The sequence below is a fragment of the Cimex lectularius genome, unplaced genomic scaffold (genome assembly GCF_000648675.2).
Source record: "Cimex lectularius strain Harlan isolate CLEC.00 unplaced genomic scaffold, Clec_2.1 scaffold20, whole genome shotgun sequence".
In the NCBI taxonomy this organism is placed as follows: Eukaryota; Metazoa; Arthropoda; class Insecta; order Hemiptera; family Cimicidae; genus Cimex; species Cimex lectularius.
In genome coordinates this window covers 2,865,283-2,890,143 of record NW_019392641.1, presented here as the reverse complement: position 1 = coordinate 2,890,143, position 24,861 = coordinate 2,865,283, and the positions used below count along the sequence as shown (strand labels likewise).

General features: G+C 35.9%; 1 protein-coding gene and 1 non-coding gene across 2 annotated transcripts in view; one reads left to right on the top strand and one right to left on the bottom strand.

Annotated features, from left to right (window-relative positions):
- The window catches only part of LOC106661609 (glutamate decarboxylase), a 65,636-nt gene that overhangs the window by 8,024 nt on the left and 32,751 nt on the right, over positions 1 to 24,861 (bottom strand). The window contains exons 7-10 of the mRNA XM_014385127.2: positions 24,539 to 24,710; positions 24,413 to 24,480; positions 5,917 to 5,995; positions 5,706 to 5,855 (exon numbers count right to left, since the gene is read on the bottom strand). Coding sequence (XP_014240613.1) covers positions 5,706 to 5,855; positions 5,917 to 5,995; positions 24,413 to 24,480; positions 24,539 to 24,710 — 469 coding nt within the window. The remainder of the gene's footprint in view (positions 1 to 5,705; positions 5,856 to 5,916; positions 5,996 to 24,412; positions 24,481 to 24,538; positions 24,711 to 24,861) is intronic.
- Trnas-acu lies at positions 23,971 to 24,044 on the top strand. Its single transcript has one exon. It is a non-coding gene; the product is annotated as a tRNA-Ser (tRNA).

Below are 24,861 nucleotides of genomic sequence, written 5' to 3'. Positions count from 1 at the left end.
AAAATCTGTAGCTATATCGGTGGTAAAGGGACAAACTACATACGTTTTACCAATTTAGAATATTACATGTGTTATACCCTCACTCTAAAACTTCAAGTCAATAATTAAAAGTTATAAATATAAATTTTTAACTAGAATAAAATGAATATACTTTGTCCAATTAAAGAATGATTTACAATGCGGCTGCTGATTCCCTTAAAAAGCTTACTATAAGCAAGTTCAAATTTCAAGGGATGAGTTAAAAGAAAGCTCATGTTTTTCACTGTAAAAAATACATTTGTATGTACAGTTATGTAACTGATCGTTATTAATTTTAGCTTGGTTATTATTAAGTTGGTTTATGTTGATATCCCCTTCACTCTGGTTAACATCTCATCTCCTAGATAGCACTGCTATGCAGAGTGCACGTTTCGATGAAAAGCTTCGACCATCCGTACTCAACAAATTATTCAGAAGTTATAAGCAATGTTGGAGTCCCAAAAAAGTAAAAATAATCAAATATAAAAATAATCAACAAATCTTGACTTCGTTGAATCATGTGAATAGCACAAGTGTGGTTCGGAGTATGTGCTCCAGTATTGGAACTGGAAAAATGGTTTGAGCAGGAAAATATTGGAGTAAGAGGTATTATATTATACTATATATTATATATCATAAAATATATGTAGTAAATAATATATTATATTGTACAGGGTGATACAGGGTTAAGTGTCAATGCTGGCATATTCATTCAACAAATAAAACGTACTTCAGTGCCCACCGGAACGTTTCTATCTTGACTCTTTCCTGAGATAGTATCATTGTTAAGATTTTAGTCTAAAACCAGATTTTGTCACATAAAATCGTAAATTCTAAAGTTTAGCGGCAAATACAAATTTGACCTTTATTTCGCAAGTTAAAATAAATTTTCCACCAGTTAACAAAAAAAGTCTGTTGAAAAATTCGGGTTTCGGAATAGAAAATAACCGCACAAAGAATAACAAATGTCAAAACCCATATTTTTTTAAAATTTCAATTGTGGCTCATGCAATAACTTTTTGGTAACAAAAATCAGATCCATTTCCCTTCCTTTTCTCTTATGTCATTGCACATGATATCAATTTTTTCCATGAGCTGTTCCTTCGTCTCGATGGGTAAGCTTTACATTGCACTTTCCAAAGCTCCTCATATGTAAAAACCTAATGGCGTCAAATCAGGACTCCTCGCTGGCCATGCCACGAAGAATGTATTTAATTTTTGTTGAAAATTATAGGCCTCTATACAGGAGACTGCCGACCATCTAAAGAAAATGGGCAAAGCAGAGACAGAAACTTGCTCGCCATGAGGAACCAGGGTCATTGTTCATATGATTGCGAATGTTAAGCATAAGTCCGATTATGGCACAGCGTCTTCAGTAAGGCCGTTCTCACACCAAATAAGCTACACAAAGAGGCACCTAAGAATGTTCTTAGGCGTACAGGAAAAAGTACACTATCAAAGGTATTGTTATAACAATCAAAATTGATGGTCCACCAGAATGGTGGCAGAATTGCTAGGAAAGAGAGATGGTGCTTGTGGCAAAAGAGAAAAGAAGTGGTCAATGATTATAAATAAGTGAGCATACAACTACATCGTTATCCATATCCAGCCAATATTTAACAAAATTAAAAAAGAGCAAAAATGGGTTTAAATAGTGTTTACCATCATCTAATTGAAAATATAACAACGTCGAGTAAAACTACGAGTATCGATCTGATAAATAAATTTAAATTTTTTTTAAATAGTTCCTACTCACAGTAAGTTGTTTTGCAACAATCCGGATTTCGAGCTTTTAGCTCATCATCAGGCTGAAGGAGTTCTACAATCACATCTCTTGGCATGAATTTCAAAAGTGAACCTAAACGCAACAGCTTATTCAAGAACTCTATAGGTGCGTATTTAAAAAATTCCCAGCCTATCTGGTCTATTCCGGCAGCTTTGTTTTCCTTCAAATTTGAATATGCCTCAAATACTCAGTATTATATGCACTAAAAAACCCATCAAATGCCATATAATTTGCCCAAAAGTATTAAAATCAAAATATTTAAATTTAAAAAAGTACAATATAGCTGTTTATAATAAAGCCCCCAGGCTTTCAATGGGATTCTAAAACAGTATTGGAATAATTGAAAATCCGGAGTACATATCTAATTTTATGTTTTGAAAAAAACAAAATCCTACCGACATTTCGGAGAGAGAAATTCGGCTTTTCGCGAACATACAGTTAAATATTCAGATCCCCGTCGAAATTACGGTACTGGTTTCTTTTCGCCATAACTTTGTCATTTTTTAACCAATTTAAAATCCGTTTGCACCATTGCTTTCAGAGTAAAAACCCTTTAAAATGATGTGTTAGGATGTACTGGGTCGTGTTTGAAATTTTCACGTTGATCTGGGCCTGAAGTATTTTGTATAATTTTTCTCGATAAAAAGGTAAAAATTTGAAACTAGATTAAAAAATGTGAATCATGTAATTTTTGATTTTTTGATAGCGTCATTGGTTCAAGATAAATTCAGCTGGGCCTTCTAATAAGGACACCCTATATAAATCCACATTCCCGCAAATAGGATCAAAATCATGGTTCTTTGAATTAATGGCCCAGGCTATTTTTTGCTTCGATATCCGGGATTCGCTCAAACCACTGCATTTGCAGTGCATACATGCATAAAAGTTGTTTGTACATTTCGGCAGTAGAAATGGATATATATGATGGTAGCATTAAATTATTTTTTGTATTGTTTAATTGGGTCGTAGTAGGCACAGTCTCCGTTCCACTTAACACGTGAGTAACACCACAATTTTTTGGTCTGTTTAAGACTGATTCTCAGAACTTCTTCTGGTTCTTCGTCTTCTTCAGCATCCCCACCGTTTGTTTCATTAAAAGTTATATCTGCCAAAAATAATTAATCGAGGTAATGTAGGGTATTCTGAATAGTAATTCATATCCATTAAGTGACATATTGGAGAGGTTGCTTTATGCTAAAATGACTAATAAATTTGACTGTTGGATTAGTATAACTCCAAATTTATTATTACTATTAATTTCTACAGTAAAATCCCTGTTGTACTTTCAAGGGGACGAAGTATAAGTACAGATATTCACTGTATTAATATATTGATATTATAATATATCGAAGGTAAAAAATGAAAAATTTACTATACGATAATTATAATTTTGTTTGTGTACTTGTAATATGTATGTATGTAAACAAAGTTTTTATTTGTGTGGTGATTATTGATGACCGTTAGTCGATGATTATTCAAAAATCGTGAGATGCGGTCTGGTGGGATGTAGGTTATTTAAACAATGTTTGTAAATCCCAGGCCCTGAAGATGATCTCAATAAAGATCGAAACGTTGGCACAATAAAGAAAATGTTTTTCTGAAACCTACATCACACCAGACCGCATTTCACGATTTCTGAATAAGTTTTTATTTTTTATATGTATATGTGAGCTCGTCTCTTCTGTTTTGGGCCCAACCCTGAATTCGGAGAACCGAAAACAAGGTCCCAGAGGTTTTCTTTATGATCGGACCTGACTACATTAATTTAATGATCAGGCACCTTTTTTTGATATACAAAATTCCAATATGCAATTCAAACCAAAATAAATACGAGACCAAAATATTAATTAAATTTAAATCTATTATTACATGTGTAGAGATTATCTATTATTACAATTTATTTTCAAAAAAGATTACAATTTCTTTTATTATTATTATTATTTTTAATTTAAAAAATCTTTTATTCTATAATAAAACCTATTTCAGAATCTACAAACATTAATTTTAAAATCGAATTTAATTCTCGTTTTATAAAGAAAAGTAAAATAAAGAAAATTATTATTGCTATTATTATTATTAATTTTTGACCACCAATTAGAAAATACAATTAATATTTTAACATAACTTTTAAAATGAAGTGTTATCTCTTTTAGTTTTCTTTATAAAAAATATATTTTTTTGTTACCACCCTTTTTTTTAAATTAAAATATAATTATTATTTTTAGTTTTTGACGTCAAAATATAAAATTTACTCACTTGAATTGAGTGGACACCAAATTTTTCTTTATTACCAATTAACAGCTCTTAACCCACGGAGGACAGAAAGGGAATTGTTTTTTTGACTGAAAAAAAATAGCCCTTTCCTAGCCCCTACTCCTTTCACTGTCAGATGTGTGTGGAGGGGCATGGCGGTGTATTCAAATCGAAACATGACATATATATGTTTTTTTTATACATATGATATATAGTTTTTGAAAATATTGATCTATTTTGTTGGAAATAAGAAAAATATTTAAACGTGTTCTGTTTAATCTAATTCTGTGGTGTGAATTGCCCCGAACACATTTTATCCACGTCCGATTCCGCAAAAAATATTGCGTTTGCGATTGATCAATTTCTTGGCCTGTTTAGGACTGATTCTCAGAACTTCTTCTCGTTCTTCTTTTTCTTCAGCATCCCCGTCGTTTGTTTCATTAAAAGTTATATCTGCCAAATATAATTTATCTACAATGTGTGTAGGGTATTCTGGATAGTAATTCATATCCATTAAGTGACATATTGAAGAGGTTGCTTTATGCTAAAATGACCAATTTTGTTGTTGGATTAGGACAATTGTAAATTTATTATTACTATTAATTGCTACAGTAAAATATGTCGTACTTTCAAGGGGACGAAGTGTAAGTCCGATATTCACTATATTGATATTACAGTATATCGAAGGTAAAAATTGAAAAATTTGCTATATGATAATTATAATTTTGTTTGTGTACTTGTAATACGAATGTATGTTAACAACGTTTTCATTTTTTATATGTATATATGTTATTTTTATACATATGATATATATGTTTTTGAAAATATTGATCAATTTTGTTGGAAATTAAATAAAATATTTAAACGTGTTCTAATCTAATTCTGTGGTGTGAATTGCCCCGAACACGTTTTTATCCACGTCCGATTCCGCAAAAACTTTGGCGTTCGCGATTGATAATTTCTAGGCCTGTTTAGGACTGATTTTCAGAACTTCTTCTGGTTCTTCGTTTTCATCAGCATCTCCGTCGTTTGTTCCAGTTAAAAGTTCATCGTCGTTAAGCATTCCAGTCGTCGTCATCGTCAAATTAACCAAGTCCTGAAAAGTGACGGGAATTTCTTCATTTTGTGACACGAGATGCCATCCGATAGGGGCTTGGATTTCATTTTCTGATTCTTTGGCCGATATCGTCCTTTAGGAAAATACAAGTTCTAAAGAATTTTTTTTATTGTAGTTGTCGTTACCGTTTTCCATGCTTTGTTGGCAATTGTACTGAAGCGAAGTGGTTTTTCTTCAATCAGTGGCATCGGGTGTAACAAATAAAATCCTTGTAAGAAAACACTACCACTCTAATCATACGTTTAATGGGAATTTCAGTGCTAAAATAAGAATTATAAGAGTTTTGTCGAACTTGATGGCTGAAAAAATACAATACACCGACGGGACTGAAATGCATTAGTTTTATACGATTTAACGAGATTTTTTCAAGGGATCTTTCTTAGGGGAAAAAATAATGCAAACGTGAAAAAATATAAAATGTAACATAAAATTAGTACAAAGGCATCAATGAATACAACGCACTTCCTGAGTTTTATTTTTTCTAGATCGACGAATAATGAAAAATTTGGCATTTATTTTGTATTTACGTACCTTGGCGCGGAACTGCAGCCAGAGTTTAAAGATGTCGTTGTGTCGTCCGCACTGTATCACTTTGTCGCCGGTGTCATAGCCGACGTCGTACAGCTTGTCCTGCATGAAAAGGTAGTCCGCAGCCATCTGGTTGCAGCTCAGGAGCAGCCCCTGGGAGAAAAATCTGCCCGTCAATACCAAAAATAATTTTCTAGATTCCTTCAAAACTTACGTCTATCTTGAAATGGATCGTCGAGCATTGAAATAGCGTACCCATTAATTTATGAGGATTCCATGTCACAGAATCGGCCCTGTTGATAAAATTTCAGTTAGAGTATTTTGTTTAGACGGATGTTATGGGGAAAAAGGAGACAAATTCACTTTTCCTCGGGGCGAATTATGCAGGAGATTTTTTCTCCCTTCTGTAGTAAATATTCTGTAAGCCGTGTCCCACCCTTCAGTCCTATCAAACCGTAATCCAGGACATAAATATCACTCGGTGCCGTAAGTCCATTCCAGATTATTAAAAGAAAGAAACCTCTGATACGACAAATCTGCTGTAGAGACATCATTCTTTCACAGATACATCATAACTATTACCTAATGTACTAACTATTAAAGTATTCTAGTTCATATAAGGCACTAAGCCTACCACGTTTTGGGTAAAATTTTAGAAAAGTTCCGATTAAAAATAATTTTTCCAATTCTCAATTTTCAAAATATAATCCCCGATCATTAATTTGGTTTTCACAAACTCCATTCAACTATCCAACATTTCCACAGACGACATAATTTCCTCCTCTTGAGCTGGAGTATTTCTCGGGCCATTCTTGATGTAAGCCAATCTTTTGAGTTTCGGGCTTGCTGTTCATGCTCAAGGGCATCTTCACTACAACTATTATCTCTTTTTTCTCATTTATCTCATTGACCGGTTTATCCGAGCCATTGAAGGCGTTTATTATTCACATAAAATCAAATTTCGATATTATTTTGGCTTTAAAAAAACTTGGCTATTTTTGCCATCGTAATAAAACGACTCGACATAATATGGCCTCCAATTTCAACACTATATATCGCCGATCTTTCAAGATTTACCCTATCACCTGGTTTTAAACTGTCCAAGTTTCAAAAAGTCCAAGCCCTTGCTGGAGTCCCTCAGGGTTGCGTCCTTGGCCCCACACTATACCAACTTTATACAGCTCATCTCGTTTTCAAACCACCATTCACATTTTCAGATGAAAAAAGACATCTACCCAAAATACTTTCACACTCCGTAAAAAGATATCTCCTCTAGTATGTTAAATAATATTCCCATCCCAACTGCCGATAAGGTGCGGTAGTGTACATCGATAATCGCTTGACGTGGAATCCTCACACACAAATTAATCGACGAGAAGAAGAAAAACACGATATAGGGCTCTTGCACGACTTCTTCATAAATTCTCTGACTTACCTCTCAAAATTGTTACATCATAGTTAAAATGATATGGACTTACGGGGTGGAAGTATGGGGTTCGGCAAAACGTTTCAACATCCGCCGCAACTAAACTGCCTATTCGTTAATCTTAGGAAAAATCCTTGATGCTCCATTTTATGTATCAAACGAAACTGCACATATCTTAAATATTCCATTCGTTGAAGTTAAATCCGCTTGCGTCATCGAAAATTTGACAAAACTGAAGAGACTATGCTCGCGAGATCTCCTACGAAGTGATAATGACAAAACTATTAAACTATAAAATTTAAACAATTATTTTTAAAATGTTCTTGCATGGTTAATTAACCTTTTTACTGAGTCAAACAATGAGTATCAAACAAGACAAAAAGTAGCGACTAATATTTTTGTATCCAAAGTAAACACTACGTTTTACTTCAATTTTTCATTAAATGCTGTTTTTAGGTTTCTTTATAACCATAACATTATTTCCGCCCCCACCATTCCACAGTCCAGCAAGTGTTTAGCGTTGTTGACCGTACATCCTCCTCCCTCGAGCGCAAAGAATGTTGTATGGGAGCTTTCCTTGATACGGCACAAGCGTTTGACCGCGTGTGGCACAGTGGACTGTACAAATTAAAGCGTGTCCTTCCAAATACTCTGTACTTAATCCTCCGCTCTTATCTAACAGAGCGGTTCTTTCGGGTCCGACAAGGATCAGATTACTCCGAATACTGCTCTCTGGCAGCGGGAGTACCGCAGGGCAGTGTGCTCGGACCAATCCTCTACATCCTTTATACTGCAGATATTCCCACTAAACCTACCACCCTACTTGCATCCTTCGCCGATGATACAGCTGTACTATCCTCCAATTCCGATCCTGCGGTTGCTTCGGAAGATCTGCAGGAACATATCTCATGTATAGCAGATTGGTGTAGACAATGGAAAATGAAGATAAACGAAAGCAAGAGCGTCCATGTCACATTTACACTCCGAAGCAAACCTCCTCTCACGATATACTACAACAACGTTCCTATCCCCAAATCCGACTGCGTTCGCTACCTTGGGTTCCACCTAGACTCACGACTAACGTGGAATCAACATACACGACTGACACGACAAAACCTAAACAGACGGTATGGTCTACTGCACAGACTTATAGGACGACAGTCTAAACTATCGACAAAAAACAAACTTACAATTTACAAAACACTACTACAACCGATTTGGACGTACGGAATAGAACTGTGGGGAACCGCTAAACCTTCCAATATCCAACGTCTCCAATCCTTTCAATCTAAAGTCCTCAGATCCATTGTAAATGCTCCTTATTATGTCTCAAATGCTACCCTCCACAACGACCTTCAAATTCCTTATATCCAAAAATTTATTCCCCAAAAATTTACCAAGTTTCACAAAAAACTCTCCCACCATCCAAATAGTCTTGCCCAAGCCCTGTCCGATAGAACCCATCCCTACAACCCCATAAGGCGTCTTAAGAGGAAATGGCCCCGCGACCTCCTTTCCGAGTAAACTGTAAAAAAAAAAAAAAAAAAAAAAAAAAAAAAAAAAAAAAAAAAACACACACAGAGGGAAGATAACATTGATTATTTTCTCCCCTCAATGTAAATAGTTGTACATAAGTTCATGTATTCGCAAATTACATATTGTAAATAATAATTTACAAATTTAATTCTTATTATGATTTCAAAAAATTTATTACTGTAAAAATTTTAAATTTATAATTTGAATTTTTTTGTGGTATATTTGGCATCATATGGCAATTATGGTATTCTTTAATTTCTATTTTATCTTTATTTGAATTTATTGCATTTTATTTTATTTTTGTTTTTTCCCTTCATTATTTTGTTTTTTCTTTCATTTATTTGGTCATGTACACCTCAGTCTTTTGATTTAATTTATAGCAATTTTGTTCACTGACATAACTCCTGCCACCTGTTACAAGCATTGCTTTTAGGTGACAGGCGAAAGTCTGCAGATTGGTTAAATGACTTACTTTTAATTATGGTTTTATTATTTCATCCTTAAATTTTTTTCTCTATTTATGTTTTTTCTTGCTGTATTACTGTACTTTTCGCAAATAAATTTATTAAATTTAAATTATAAAATTAAATTAATTAAACTGACGACATTTTAGCATCATTGGAGTGCTACCAATCCGCATTTTTTCCACTCTTGTCTTTGATTTCGTACACAATTCCTGTTTTCTTTATTTATGACTGTTATATTCTACGATGTTGGGTTATGGGATGTGCACTTATACCGAAAACACAGCGTAGTACTCAATTCTTTAATTTGCCAACGTTTCGAATGGTTTTTCATTCTTTTTCAAGGTAACACCTAGAATATGATTTTTTAAATTATTTTACATATATTACATTTGCTTTTACATCATTTTTATAGATTTTAATATCTGAATACTAATTTCTAATACTATGTGAGCAATGTGAAATTGAATTTATAAGTTTATTAAATTTTTGAATTTTCGACTAAACAATGGACTAGATATTTTTTGTTCTTTAATACTGAAAGTCATTTTTCTTAAGCGGCCCTTAAACGATCAAAATGTTGGCAATACTGTATGATATTGAGAAAATATTGATCACGTAAGATGAAAAAAAGAGTATTGGCGGTCGATATTGAAGCGATATTGATTAAATCCATATTTTCTGATCTCAGGGCGTCAATATTCAAAAATGGAGGGGATATTGTCAATACTATTGACCGTCTAGGGGCATATTCAATAATATTGTCAATACTCAGTCGTTGCCGCGGTTTTGTAGGAAGGGAAGTGATCTTTGTGCGGAGTATGTTGAGCATTTTGAGTTTCACACGTTTCAATTATAGCTTCGCTGTTAGTTGCCGGCGACATGATTACAGAGAACTTCAAATCTAAAAAAAAATTTCTGTAGCCTTACGCAAAGTACCTCAGGGTTAAGGCTAATCTCTCAGTAACAGGGATGCATTCCCTCTGTTTGTGTTCTGCCAACCCAAGAGCGATTCGAGCATCTGATTTCCCTCAGCAGCCTCATATGAGAATATTCTTCATGTTTCTTCAACCACTCTTTCATCCATCGATTTCGCTGAACTCGGCGAATACTTCCGATAGCCATAACTATGGCTATACAACATTTTTTTCGTCCGACCATGTTTTCAAAACACAGGACGCCAAGAAAATTCACTTGAAAAGACTCCTTTCCCTTGTCCGAATGGTGGTAACAAACGTACTGAGCACATTTATTGATACAATTATTGACAATAATATTGACCGTGTAGGGTATGACGATATTGACGGTGGTACCTTCAAGGAGTAAACGACTGTATTGACAATACAGATATTGTCAATAATTTTCAATTAATTAATTCAAAAGAATTTATTTGGTAAATAGAAACATGAAGCCTAATAGATTGTGAATAATATTGACCCTGAAAGGGCCGCTTTACTGAAATAAGGGTAGAGCCGCTTTTGTCCACTTTTTTTGATGTTAGCATTAAAACCGTAGCCGTAATTTGTTTTGAAGTTTCATATTCAATTTTTTTAAATGCCGGTACTACTCTAATTGCGTGTCAATGGTTTTAATTTGATGCACTTTTTACTTGGAAATCTTTCACTCCTTTCAGTCTGGTCCGATTTCAACCTTCTTTATCACCTCGAAAATTCAAAAATTTAATAAACTTGTAAATTCAATTTCACATTGCTCACATAGTATTAAAAATTAGTATTAAGAAATTAAAATCTATAAAAATGATAGAAAAACAAATGTAATATATGTAAAATATTATAAAAAATCAAATTTCAGGCGTTGAGATGAAAAAGAATGAAAAACCATTCGAAACGTTGGCAAATTAAAGGATTGTGCACTACGATGACCCCATTTGCAGATTATGTAATGAGGAGGAAGAAACAGCCACTCATATCATGAGCGTCCATGTCACATTTACACTCCGAAGCATACCTCCTCTCACGATATACAACAACAACGTTCCTATCATCAAATCCGACTGCGTTCGCTACCTTGGGTTCCACCTAGACTCACGACTAACGTGGAATCAACATACACGACCGACACGACGTGTAGGACGACAGTCTAAACTATCGACAAAAAACAAACTTACAATTTAGAAAACACTACTACAACCGATTTGGACGTACGGAATAGAACTGAGGGGTACCGCTAAACCTTCCAATATCCACCGTCTCCGATCCTATCAATCTAAAGTCCTCAGATCCATTGTAAATGCTCCTTATCACGTCTCAAATGCTACCGTCCACAACGACCTTCAAATTCCTTATTTTCAAAAATTTACCAAGTTTCACAAAAAACTCTCCCACCATCCAAATAGTCTTGCCCAAGTCCTGTCCGATAGAACCCATTGCTACAACCCCATAAGGCGTCTTAAGAGGAAATGGCCCCGCGACCTCCTTTCCGAGTAAACTGTAAAAAAAATTTTTTTTTATCCTTTGCAACATGTTTATGATGTTATGTTTTGTATAGATAACAATACACATTGTTTTCATATTATTCTATAATTTTTAAAGGAGCAAATTTTTAGTACCTCTGGATTGATTCCGCAAAAGAAAAATGATTATCCGGACATCGTGAGATGCGGTCTGGTGTGAAGTAGGTTTTAGAAAAACATTTTCTTTATCATGCCAANTACAATAAGCCAGAAGGCTGCAGTGCCTGGGGAACACAAGCCCCGCTTCCCGGCATCCCTTCCACCATACCATACCATACCATACCATACTACGCTGTGTTTTCTGTAGGACTGCACATCCCACAATCCAATTCCAATATTCAAAAATTTAAACCTTAACTCTTTATCGTCAACCATTTACACTGTTATTACACATCCAAACCCAACATACTGGCCAATATCTACTCGTAAACTTCCTATTAGATTATTTTGTAACATCCGGAATCTCTTCAACTCATCTGGATATTTCAAATTCTTTTGATTTTTCTTCTGATCATAGCCCAGTTCAACTAATCATGAATTCTGCCCCTTCCATTGTACGAAAACATCCTTGCCTAATAACTGTACCTACAGACTGGACAAATTTCCAAACAATAATAAACAAAAATATTAACCTACACACATCTCTAAAACCTGCAGAAGAAATTGACAAAGCTGCAGAAGATTTTACAACATTATTACAGCATGCAGCATGGGTGTCAACCTCCATTCCACCTCCTCGAAATAATCAACGGTTACTATTACCTCCACACATTCGACTACTTCTAACTGAAAAGCGAAGGGCCAAAGCAATCTGGCTGCGTAATACATATCTTAGGGATCACCGACGGATGAACCAACTCGCGAGAAAGCTGAAACAAGAACTGGCCAAACTTAGGGCTGAAATGTACAAAACATATACTACTTCGCTTTCCAAAACAGATAAGTCTTTGTGCTACTGTACCCGTAAGATCCTTCGATATAAGGACCACACGCCTCCTATCCGTACTAACAACGCTTGGGCAAAATCAATTTTCGACATAGCTAAATTGTTTTCAGAACATCTTTCCACAATTTTCACTGCTCACCATGCACTTGATCATGACCATCGCATAACATTGAACACGACTTGAATGTCCCCTTGCAACTCTCTCATCCTCCTAAAACATTTACTCCACCAGACATACGACACACAATTAAACAACTACCTTCACTAAAAGCTCCAGGTTATGATCTAATTACAAAACAAATATTACAAAATTTGCCCCACAATGGAAGTTCTCTATAATTAAAATGATTCATAAGCCAAATAAACCTTCTGATCTTCCAAATTCCTATCGACCCACTAGTCTCCTTTCTATCCTTGCCAAAATACTAGAAAAACTATTTCTTCGACGATTACTGCCAAAAATTGAAAATTCTAATATTATTCCAGATCATCAGTTTGGGTTCCGCACATATCACTAGACAACTCAATAATTACATCGTGTTGCTGAAATTAGAGCCTCTTCCCTCGAACGAAAACCGCATTGATTGGATGTCTTTCTTGATTTAGAACAGGCCTTCGATCGAGTCTGGCGTTCGGGCTTGCTTTGGAAACTGAAGAACATCCACCCTCATACGTACTTATACTGAGATCTTATCTGACGGATCGATGTTGTCGAGTCCATCGGGGAACTGAATTCTCACCTTATATACGCATTAGGGCCGGTGTTCCTCAGGGAAGCATACTTGGCCCTTTTCTATTTTCCATATACACTGAACTTATTCCTACACACGGTAACATTTCGACACACATATTCGCTGATGATACAGAGGAATTTTCTTTTGAGGAATTTTTTTTTGTTAACAAGGCTTTTTTTTAGTTTATTTCTGTCACACATTTTTTTAGAAATATAGCTTTTATCGGATTTCATAAGATCAAATTATACATTTTTATTTTAATGTATAGTTGGATATTTCCTTTTTCCCGGTTCGTGTTTTCCTTTTGGAAAAACTTAGAATTGTTCAGTCGGGGACCGACGGTCCATTGAGACGACTAACAATATAATTGGTAGCAGAGCGAGGTTTCGATCCACGGACCTCTGGGCTATGGGCCCATTTTATTATTTAAAAAAAAATCCTCTTAAGAAAAAAACAACACAATTTCAACCTTAATCAATTTAAAAAAATACTATTTACAATCACGCTTAATTAAAAGAAGGAGCGGGCACACTCTTGAAGGAACAAGGATTAAGGAATTTACAGAAAAAATAAAAGATTTGGCTCAGCGTTGTCGACTCGCTCCTGTCCAGTCACGCAAAGCCCTTCTCCCCGCTTTTATTATCTCCCGGGGAAGAAGGTCCCCACCAGGGTTGTTTGTGTACCAATTTTGCACCCTTATAGAATGACTGCTTCCCACTTCCTATTTCATTATTACATGTACATAACAAATTTTAATTTTTAAACATTACCAGGGTACATTACGTCGTTCAGCGGTAGTAAGTTCACGTTGCAGCACAACGTACCGTTCGGTCGACCACCCCTTTTAAGTAATTTCAGTCGTACGACGTAAAAAACGTACACACTTCGACAAGTGGATGAAAAGGAAATAGTTCACCCCCGAGGGGCTTTTCTGGAGATAAAAGAGGTCGTTAATTACCATGTTTTGACGTGAGGGCGCCCCTATTTGCGCGCCGAGCAAGTGGCGGCGTTCCCAACGCGCTACAAGGACTCTCCATTAGGGAGAATTAGAGGATAAACTTTTCAATCTGCTCTCGATAGGGAAATGATTAATGCGGGCGGGACCTTTTAAAGAAATCCAGTTCCGTTTATCTCGGTTTGAAACGATCGGGGATAAACCAAATCCAGCCGGGTTGGGAGAGGTGTTAACGCTCACCTTTCTGATCCTTGAAACACCTTTATAAGTATTTATGAGAGTATTTATGACTTGTTAACTAATTAACACCCTATCCTCAACCATTACTATCCTCAACACTCTATCAAAGAAAGCAGTTAATAAGTACAATTCTGGTAAAATCTTGTTGTGTTCAATGGTACCAAATGTAAAATTGGCCAAGTAGTTCAACAACAGTTCTGATGAAACTGCACGACAATCTTGCAGGCTGCTAACAACCGCAACATAATCATAACACCAGTAAGAATTACAGTACTCTCAACACGACACACAAGAATGACACATCTACACGGAAAACAAACACTGAGCCCTGAAGATGATCTCAATAAAAATCGAAACGTTGGCACAATAAAGAAAATGTTGCTCTAAACCCTACATCACACCAGACCGCATCTCACGATTTCTAAATAAATTAATCTTTAAGTAAGGCCTTGGTCGTAATGAAAATGTCAGTGTCACGAGCGGGCTTCGAACCCACGAGCTTCGGCTAAATATACCGCTACTCTACCACTTGAGCTATCGTGACTTCGATCCACTCGGACACTAATTTCCCATGTCAGCCCAAACCTTTCGAATTTTCCCTCCTATTTGCCATTTTTCAAATGGGAAATTCATTCAAAAGGAGTTTCCCTCGATTTGAAAGGTGGGTGGAGATAGGAAGTTAGTGTCCGAGTAGATCGAAGTCACGATAGCTCAAGTGGTAGACCAGCAGCGTATTGAGACGAAGGTCGTGGGTTCAAATCCCGCTCGTGCCATTGACTTTTTTATCTCAACCAATACCTTACATGAAGATTAATTAATTGAAAGATGTTATTTGGTCAATCGGACCACGAAATATAATGAATTACAAGACAATGATTACACCTCTTTGAGCGTACGGTTGGGAAGTGTGGGGCTCAACCAAGGATTCCAATTACCAACGTCTCAAATCAATCAAATCTAAAATTCTTCGTCAAATTATAAATGCTCCTTTTTACATTTCAAATTACACTATTCATAACGATCTACACATCCCCTGTGTACAAGAACTCATCAAAATCCTCTATAAAAAAATCATCTATCACTGAACACATAATAATCTATTAGTATGACACTATCACTTCCAACCCTGCCTGAAAATCCTCCAAGACGATTAAAGCGAAAATGGCCCCGAGACCTTCTCGACCAGTGTGAAGGAGTGTTGGCACTGAGCAACTTTCGAACAGACTGAGACTCTCGACACGACACGCAAGAATGGCACAACTACAGAAGACAAACACTTTGAGCCCTGAAGATGATCTCAATAAAGATAGAAACCTTGGCACGATAAAGAAAATGTTTTTCTGAAAACTACATCACACCAGACCGAATCTCACGATTTCTGAATAATTATGGACTAACGGTCACTAATCACCACACATAAAGATTAATTAATTGAAAGATTGTCTTGTAAAGTAAAAGTTTGTTTGCAATGTTTAATTTTGATTGTGAGTCAAGTCGTCTTTTTAATAATTTATAACTTATAATAACTTATAATTTTGACTGGATTTTTTTTGCCTTGTGAAACCGCACATCTGCCATGCCATCAATCCGGGATGGCCATGAAGCGGGTATATTGGTAGGATCGAAATTCAAATTTATCATACTTCAATACTCCACGAAAGACTACTGGAGCATTGGGAAAGGATCATAGATAAATCAATTTTCTTAATTTTTATAATTATTCGGAAATCGTGAGATGCGGTCTGGTGTGACGTAGCTTTCAGAAAAACATTTCAATCTATTCAATCAAAAACGTTTCGATCTTTATTGAGATCATCTTCAGGGCCTGGGATTGTTTAAAACAACAACCATTTCCAAACATTGTTTAAATTTAAGAAATACATGTAGGATATGAAAATGTATTTGTTAAATTTAAACAATGTTTGTAAATCCCAAGCACTGAAGATGATCTCAATAAAGATCGAAACGTTGGCACGATAAAGAAAATGTTTTTCTGAAATACATCACACCACACCGCATCTCACGATTTCTAAATAAATATCGATTAACGGTCACTAATCACCTCACATAAAGATTAATTAATTGAAAGATTGTCTTGTAAAGTAAAAGTTTGTTTGCAATGATTAATTTTGATTGTGAGTCAAGTCGTCTTTTTACTAATTTATAACGTCGGTTGTTTTCTGTCGTTTCAGTCTTTTGTGGGGATTCCAAGTCAGTCGTTTATCCATGAAAAGTCCAAGATAACGCTCAAGGTCAGTAGTAGGCAATGGGATTCCATTTATACTCACTGCAGGACAGATATTTTTACGTAAGGTAAAATTCATCTGTTAATCCATTCAGGTGTTGTTGTAAATGTTGAGTGTTAATTTAGGGGTCCGAATTTCGTGTAAGAATTGCTGTATCAGCGAATGCGTGTGTCGAAATGTTGACATGTGTAGAAATATCTGCAGTGTATATTGAAAATAGAAATGGGCCAAGTGCTTCCCTGAGGAACACCGGCCCTAATGCGTATATAAGATGAGAATTCAGTTCCCCGACGGACTCGACAAAATCGCCCGTCAGATAAGATCTCAGTATAAGTATATATGAGGGAGGATGTTCTTCACTTTCCAAAGAAGCCCACTCTGTGGATATATTAAAACAGCTTTACACTGAACTATGATTTTAAAGATTGTTTTACAGTTATGAAAAAATAGTTGAAAAAGTTATTCGTTTAATAAGTCTAAAGCAGGAACCCTTAATTGTTTTACCACAACTTTTCAACTTACAGGATCCGTCTTTGAAAAGAAATTAAGCCGGCATTAAATCAAAATTAATCCTGGCAATTACAAGTTTAGCCACTGGCACGCAAAGCGGCCCTGGGGGATTCGTAATTAATAGTCGTCCTCCCTGCATCTGGGGCTGCCTACATTAGAATTCAATTTGTGGGCACTAGTTGACGGAGGTGCCTTTGTTATTGATGGCTCAGCAATAAAAAATACTCTCACTCAGAAGCAAACTGGGGCCGGTCGTTAATGAAATTAATAGGCACTGCGACTGAACGAGCCCAGGAACAAAAGCTCAAAGGCCAAATTGCTTATTGACTATTAAACACTTAGTTTCGGCACGTCATCACATTCAAAAACCATTAAGACAAATTCACACGACTTACCTGCTCCACCATCAACTGAAAAACTTATTTTAAGATTTCGCTTTTCACAAGAAACAAATGTACCTACATAAAGAGCGAATCATTGAAGTTAGATTGGGTGATGATGAAGTAGATCGTATTCATTTATTCAAAAGAAGTTTTTTTTATCCGTATAATTTTGACTACCATTAACATACTTTATGACAAATAAAAACGGAAATACATCGAAAGAATGAAATAAGTATCCTAAAATTATTTGACAGTGTAGAAATTTTGATTTAAACTGAAAATCCCTTGCATGTTTGGTATGGGACATCACCTGGAGATTTTAAAGCCACTGTACATAACTACTCAGACCAATAGTTACAATAATAAATAATATCTTAAATTAAAAAATAATCTAACTTAGAAGTGGCATATTTTCTCCCTTACTCCCTCTTTGTCTCTTTTTTCCCTCTTGCTGTATCTACAGCTCTATTTATAATCTCACTCTCTCTCTTGCTCTCTCTCTCTATCTCTCTCTCTCTATCTCTATCTATCCCTCCCTTTCTCTACCCTTTCTCCTCCTCTCTTTCTCCCTTTCACCATTCCCCCTACAACTATCTTTCTCCCTTTCACCATTCCCCCTACAACTATCTTTCTCACTTTCCATCATTTTGTCTTTTTATTTTTAGCTATATTTTAATCTCAATTTAACTATTCTATGTCTGTCCTATATGACTGACTCTTTCTCTCCTCCTCTCTTATTCTCTATTTGTCTCCCTTTCTCTCTGGTTGTATCTGCAGCTTTTTTTAGCTCTCTCTTTCTCCCACTTTCTCGCTCTCTCACTCTTTCTCCTTCTCTCTCTCTCCCTCTCACCATTCCCCCTACTACTATCTTTCTCACTTTCCTTCTTTTTGTCTTTTTAGCTATCTTTTAATCTCAATTTAACTATTTTATGTCTGTCCTATATCCTCACTCTTTCTCTCCTCCTCTCTTTTTCTCTATTTGTCTCCCTTTCTCTCTTGTTGTATCTGTAGTTCTTTTTAGCTCTCTGTCTGTCTGTCTCTCACTCTCTCTCTCTAGTCCTCTCACCCTACAACTACCTTTCTCACTTTCCATCTTTTTGTTTTTATTGCTCTCTTTTTATCTCAATTTAAATATTCTATGACTGTCCTATAACTCACTATTTCTCTCCTCCTCTTTCTCTATACATCTCACTTTCCCTTTTGTTGTGTCTGTAGCTCTTTTTTTATTCTCACTTTAGCGCTCTCTCTCGTGCGTATGTGTCTCTGCCTCTCAGTCTCACTCACTCACTCACTCTCTCTCTCTCTCTCTCTCTCTCTCTCTCTCACCATTCCCCCTACTACTATCTTTCTCACTTTCCATCTTTTTGTCTTTTTAGCTATCTTTTAATCTCAATCTAACTATTCTATATTTTTCCTATATTACTCACTCTTTCTCTCCTCCGCTCTTTTTCTCTATTTGTCTCCCTTTCTCTGTTGTTGTATCTGTAGCTCTTTTTAGCTCTCTGTCTGTCTGTCTTTCCCTCTCTCTCTCTCTCTCTCTCCCCCTTTATCTCTCGTCCTACCACTATCTTTCTCACTTTCCATCTTTTTATTTATTGCTCTCTTTTAATCTCAATTTAAATATTCTATGACTGTCCTATAACACACTCTTTCTCTATATGTCTCCCTTCCCCTGTTGTTGTGTCTGTAGCTCTTTTTTATTCTCACTTTAGCTCTCTCTCTCTGTCGCCCTCTCGCCCCCCTACCACTATCTTTCTCACTCTCCATCGTTTTATATTGCTAGTTCTCTTTTAATGTCAATTTAACTTTTCTATGTCTGTCCTATTGCTCACTTTTCTCTTTTCTTTTTCCTTCACCAATTGTCTCCCTTTCCCTCTTGCTGTATCTGTAGCTTTTTTATTCTCACTCTAGCTCTCTCTGTCCATCTCTCCTCTCTTCTCTCTCTCGCTCTATCTATCTTTCTCGCCCTCCCCCTCTCTTACCCTCTCGCTACCCCATCATTCCCCCTACCACTATCTTTCTAAAACCTTTTCCATCCTATTGACAGCTCCTTTTTAATCTCATTTTAACTCTTTAACCTGTCACCCCATCACTGACTCGTCCTCTCACCCTCTCTCACTCTCTCTTTCGCTACTTTTCCCTCTTTTAGTATTTATAGCACTTGTTTTTAATTTCACTCTAGCTCTTTGTTTCCGTCTTTCAGTTTCTTTCTCTTCCCTTGTTGTTGTTTCTATGTCTCCTTTATTTTCACTTTCACTTTGCTCATTATCTCTCTCTTTTTTCTCTCTATCTATATATAAGATCTACACGACATTTATCCTATCAAAGACGTAATGACACGACTCATCTACAGCCTCTGTACTGCTGTTCTTTCTCTTCATCTCAATACCATAACCTTCATGTTCGCCTAAGACACAGGTCTTCCTTGTTGCCTACATTGTTGTCATTCCCACCTGATGATGGCGCATTCAACCGTTATCCAAAGTGAAAAGTATTCCTATGGCAAACGTGAACAGACAATAAACATGAACTAAAAACACGAAAATAATCATTGAACCCATATGATTTATGGACAAGAATGGGTCAGTAAACAACTCCAATACTTATGACATCCAGTCCAAACTACACATGTGCTTCATTCTACGTACACCATTCTACAGAATCTAAATCTTTAGCATCTTTTGACCTTGCCAAATCCGCGAAGCGTCGTGCCAAGCCAAATTATAAGTTTACCCTAATCCATTAATGAAGAATCTTCAAGTTCTGGGATAGCCATAATAAACATTTACCCTAGTAAATAACTTACTAACATCGGCACCATCGTTATCCAATTTCCTGAAAATATTCACTTTAAGGTTTAGTTGCAAATATTAATGTTACTATCAACTAATGCAGCGTGATTTAGAGCATTAAATTTCTGTACTCTTAGAGTCAGTAGGAGGTGAATGTTAGTTTACCTACTCGTCAGCATTGATAATAGGTCAGGTGCAGCGTCCCACGGTCGGCACTAAATGCGTTAAAGTGCATGCACCGGCTTCGGTCCGATTTCTGCATAATACCCCCCGGTAATCCTAAGGGTAAACACATCCCGCATTTGCCACCCCTCGTTTCTTACCCCCAGACCCCGTCGCACCCCCGGCACGCATCGGCGAGTCCCAAAGCTCCTGTGAGTGACAGATTGAAGTAATCGCCGGCAGTGCGATGGATGGGCCGGCCCCAGCTGCTTCCCCCGATATTAAGAATGTCTCCCATCCACTGGGGCCTGTATAATCATCCCCTTTATGAACGGGGTCGATGGTAATAAATTACATCGGATATCAATTTGCCTCGTCCAGGCGGCATTTCAATAAATCTCGGCCCCAATAAAAACCAATGCGGCCCGCTCAAAGCCCCTCAAACACTCTTGACATTAAATCATCCACTCTATCCTAGAGCCGTCTTACAAAATCAAGCGACAATACTTTTTAAATTTCTAACAAAATCGTCACTATTACAGTATGCTTACTGATTGATTGCAGACTTTTTATACTTGATAATTTAATCTTTTCTCAGTCATTTTCATTAGTAAATGATAAATATTCTCATTCCTTTAACCAGTGAACAAGCAGAATAGTTTAATGATATCTCCTTTATCTTAGATTTTATGGGTTCCTGGCCTCCCTTCATTCCAGGAAAGGATCGAAGACCTCTCTGACGTGGGATTGACTGAGGGCTTTCTTCATTGTTTCCGAGTGAAAATAAAAGAAGACGTGTTCTTAAATTTTCCCACTGATGATTGTATAAAAAAATAAGTGTCAATTTAAAGGTAAAGGTCAAAACTGGCAGCCTAACTATACTGATAGTCGTAGAGAAGAATGACTGATAATATGTAATACGCACGTATATTATTCGTATGTAATCGTTATATTTACTATGTCAAATCTTACCTTCTCTTCAAGATTTTTTGATTCAACCGTTTAGAAAAGTTTCAACAAAAATGAAAATGTAGAACACAATACATCAGGAAAATAAAATATGAGAAGCTTGAATTGACCATAAACCGAGCCACTATAATCCAATATTAAAAACATGATTTTAAATTCACTAATTTCGTGGTCCGCTTGACCAATTAAAGAAAAATGGCAAAAAGGAGGGAAAACTCATAAGGTGGGGTTGAGATAGGAAGTTGATGTCCGAGTGGATCGAGGTCACGATAGCTCAAGTGGTAGAGCAGAGGCATATCTAGCCGAAGATCGTGGGTTCGAATCCCGCTCGTGCCATTAACTTTTTTTTTCATCTCAACTAAAAACTTTAATTAATTATAATTAAAAACATGTTGGATTTCAAGAGAATATTTCATAGCATAACAGAAGAATTTACGTACAAGGCCCTCACCGAGCTAAGTATTGATGATGGATTGAATTGGTCTACTTTTCTCTCTTGTAAAATGAGTGCAACTTCGTTTTAGAACAAGTATTAAGGAACAAAGAAAGGAAGCAAGAAGAAGAAATATACGATTTTTTCGAGTTGTACTGTTTTGGTGGAAGTTTATCATGAAAAGATGAATATCAATGAAGCCATTAATTTATTACAGTACATCAGTTTATTTGGAAGCTTTTCACTCACATTGTAAGCAACTTCAGCCTTATCATTTACAGAAGTAATTCTTATAAATAAATGACCGAGACAAATACATATATTTTGAAAAATCTGTGTACTAATGATTACTTAATATGTTGGAAGAAGTGGAAGAAAAATAAAACCCAGAAAAAAAGTACATTTTGTTGTATTAGAAAGAATAAAAAATTGGAAGATAAAATAAATAAAATGAAAGAAGAAGCAGAACAATGTACTAATAAAATAAAAATTGACTAAGAGAAAGGACAAAGAAAAATAGTACAATGATGACGTACAGGAACGGGTCAAGACTGGTGAACCGTTTAATCAAAAGAGGCCATAACTTCTCAAAAGATAAAGTACAGTTTTTCACCGTGAAAATTATGGTAGGAGACCCAACAAATCGGAAGGGCTGGAAATAAACATATAAAAATCATTAAGGTGGCCATTCACGATCGCGTTGAGATGGGAAGTTAGTGTCCGAGTGGATCGAGGTCACGATAGCTCAAGCGGTAGTGCAGCGGCCTATCTAGCCGAAGATCGTGGGTTCGAATCCCGCTCGTAACGCTGAATTTTTTTTATCTCAACTAAAAATCCTTAATTTTATTGAAAGATATTAATTCGTCAACCGGACCACGAAAACTAGTTAATTTTGTGTTAATATTTTGTTCTTGATATGAGTTAAATCGTTTAATTACTATTTTCAATATGAAATGTTAATTTCTTCTCTGTGAACTTCATACATTATTAAGACACTAACTTCCCATCTCAACCCCACCTTTTGAATTTTCCCTCCTTTTTGCCATTTTAATTAATTGTAATATATTAATTGGTCAAGCGGACCACGAAAATTAGTGAATTTATTCGGGAAAATGTTGTACATGCTCCATGTCACAAACCATGATGTATGGTTAACCTAAATAAAGACAGCTTAAATCGGCCCAGTAGGCAATGACGAGAAGTGCTGTAAAGCAAGTGAAGAGAAGCAAATGGAGAAGAGGAAAAACATAAAAACAGAAAATCACCAGGAAAAAACACCAAAATAAATGAATTCGAACTAACAGTTTGTCATAAAAAAATAAATAAAAATAATTAAAACCCCCATAAAGGGTGAATACCATCATGGACGGATTAGTAAAATCTGAATAACTCACGATACCTGAAGAAAATAGGAATGATGGAAAGGCCTTTGTTCAAATGGATCTTATGGAATAATAAAACTTTATCATCACACCAAATCATTAAAAAGATTATTATTATATCATTTTAAATGTTTAATGTTTGAGTTAATTAGATAAATAAGACTTCCTGGAATTTATTACTACATACTAACTTTATTTATAAATCCGTTGTATTTCGTAATCCGATTGACCAAATAACATCTTTCAATTAATTAATCTTTAAGTAAGTTATTGGTTGAAATGAAAAAGCTAAATATAAAAAAAGGCACGATAGCTCAACTGGTTAGAGTATCGGCGTATCCCGAAGGTCGTGGGTTCGAATCCCGCTCGTGACACTAGCTTTTTCATTTCAACCTTACATAAAGATTAATTAATCGAAAGAAGTTATTTAGTCAATCGGACTACGACATATAACGGATTTAATAAGTAAAATGAAGTGCATCTTCACTACAGCTCTCCGTGGCCATTTCATTCGTCGTCGAGGATCGAATCCCGGTTACATATTTGAAAAATGGCAAAAAGGAGGGAAAATTCGATAGGTAGGTTGAGATGAGGAGTTGATGTCCGAGTGGATCGAAGTCACGATAGCTCATGCGTTTAGAGCATCGGCGTACTGAGCCGAAGGTCGTGGGTTCGAATCCCACTCATGACACTAGCTTTTCATTTCAGCCAATACCTTACAAAAAGGTCTATTTATAAAATTATAACACGATGACGATCCCATAATTTACACATTCCTTTGCTGTTGTTTCGTTTTAAAATTTTCATTTGATTAATACTTAATTTATTATGTAATTGAGAACAATGGTATGTTGAGGAAAAGTGAAAACATCTCAAATCAAAGAAGGATACAGGTGTTTTGTAAGTGATTGTTCTCTTCACAGATTTTAAAATCATTGAATAGAACCATCATTTACAACAAGTGAATTTACATGCTAACCCCGCCTTCATAATTTCTATTAAGATATTTTTATTAGCATACCTTGAAAACTACGATGATGGAAAATAAATAGTAAATACCTTTCTATTCCTGTGAGCCTGGGGTGTCTGTATTTTTTCGAAAGTAGCAAACCTCCTCCCCATGCGGCCTGAGACAAAATTGGCAATTAAAAGACAAATTCCAAACACCTCGCCGTGGCTGCTTACATCTATGTGCAGCCAGAGTTTGTATTTCTGGCAGATGTCGGCGATTTCGTTGATGGAGTCGAACGCCCCGAGCACCGTTGTGCCGGAAGTGCAGTTGACGAAAAACGGTATCTGGCCCTTAGACTTTCTCTCCAGCACCAATCTCTCAAGCTCTGACGTGATCATGCGCCCTCTGAAAATGGTCCAGTTAATAAACACAAATTCTAATTTATCTAATATTTAAAACGATATATTATGCACAAATATATGCTGATCATGTTTGCTTACTAAATTCTATGGCCAATAAAATTATAAAACCCCATAACTGGTAATGCTTGGTTGTT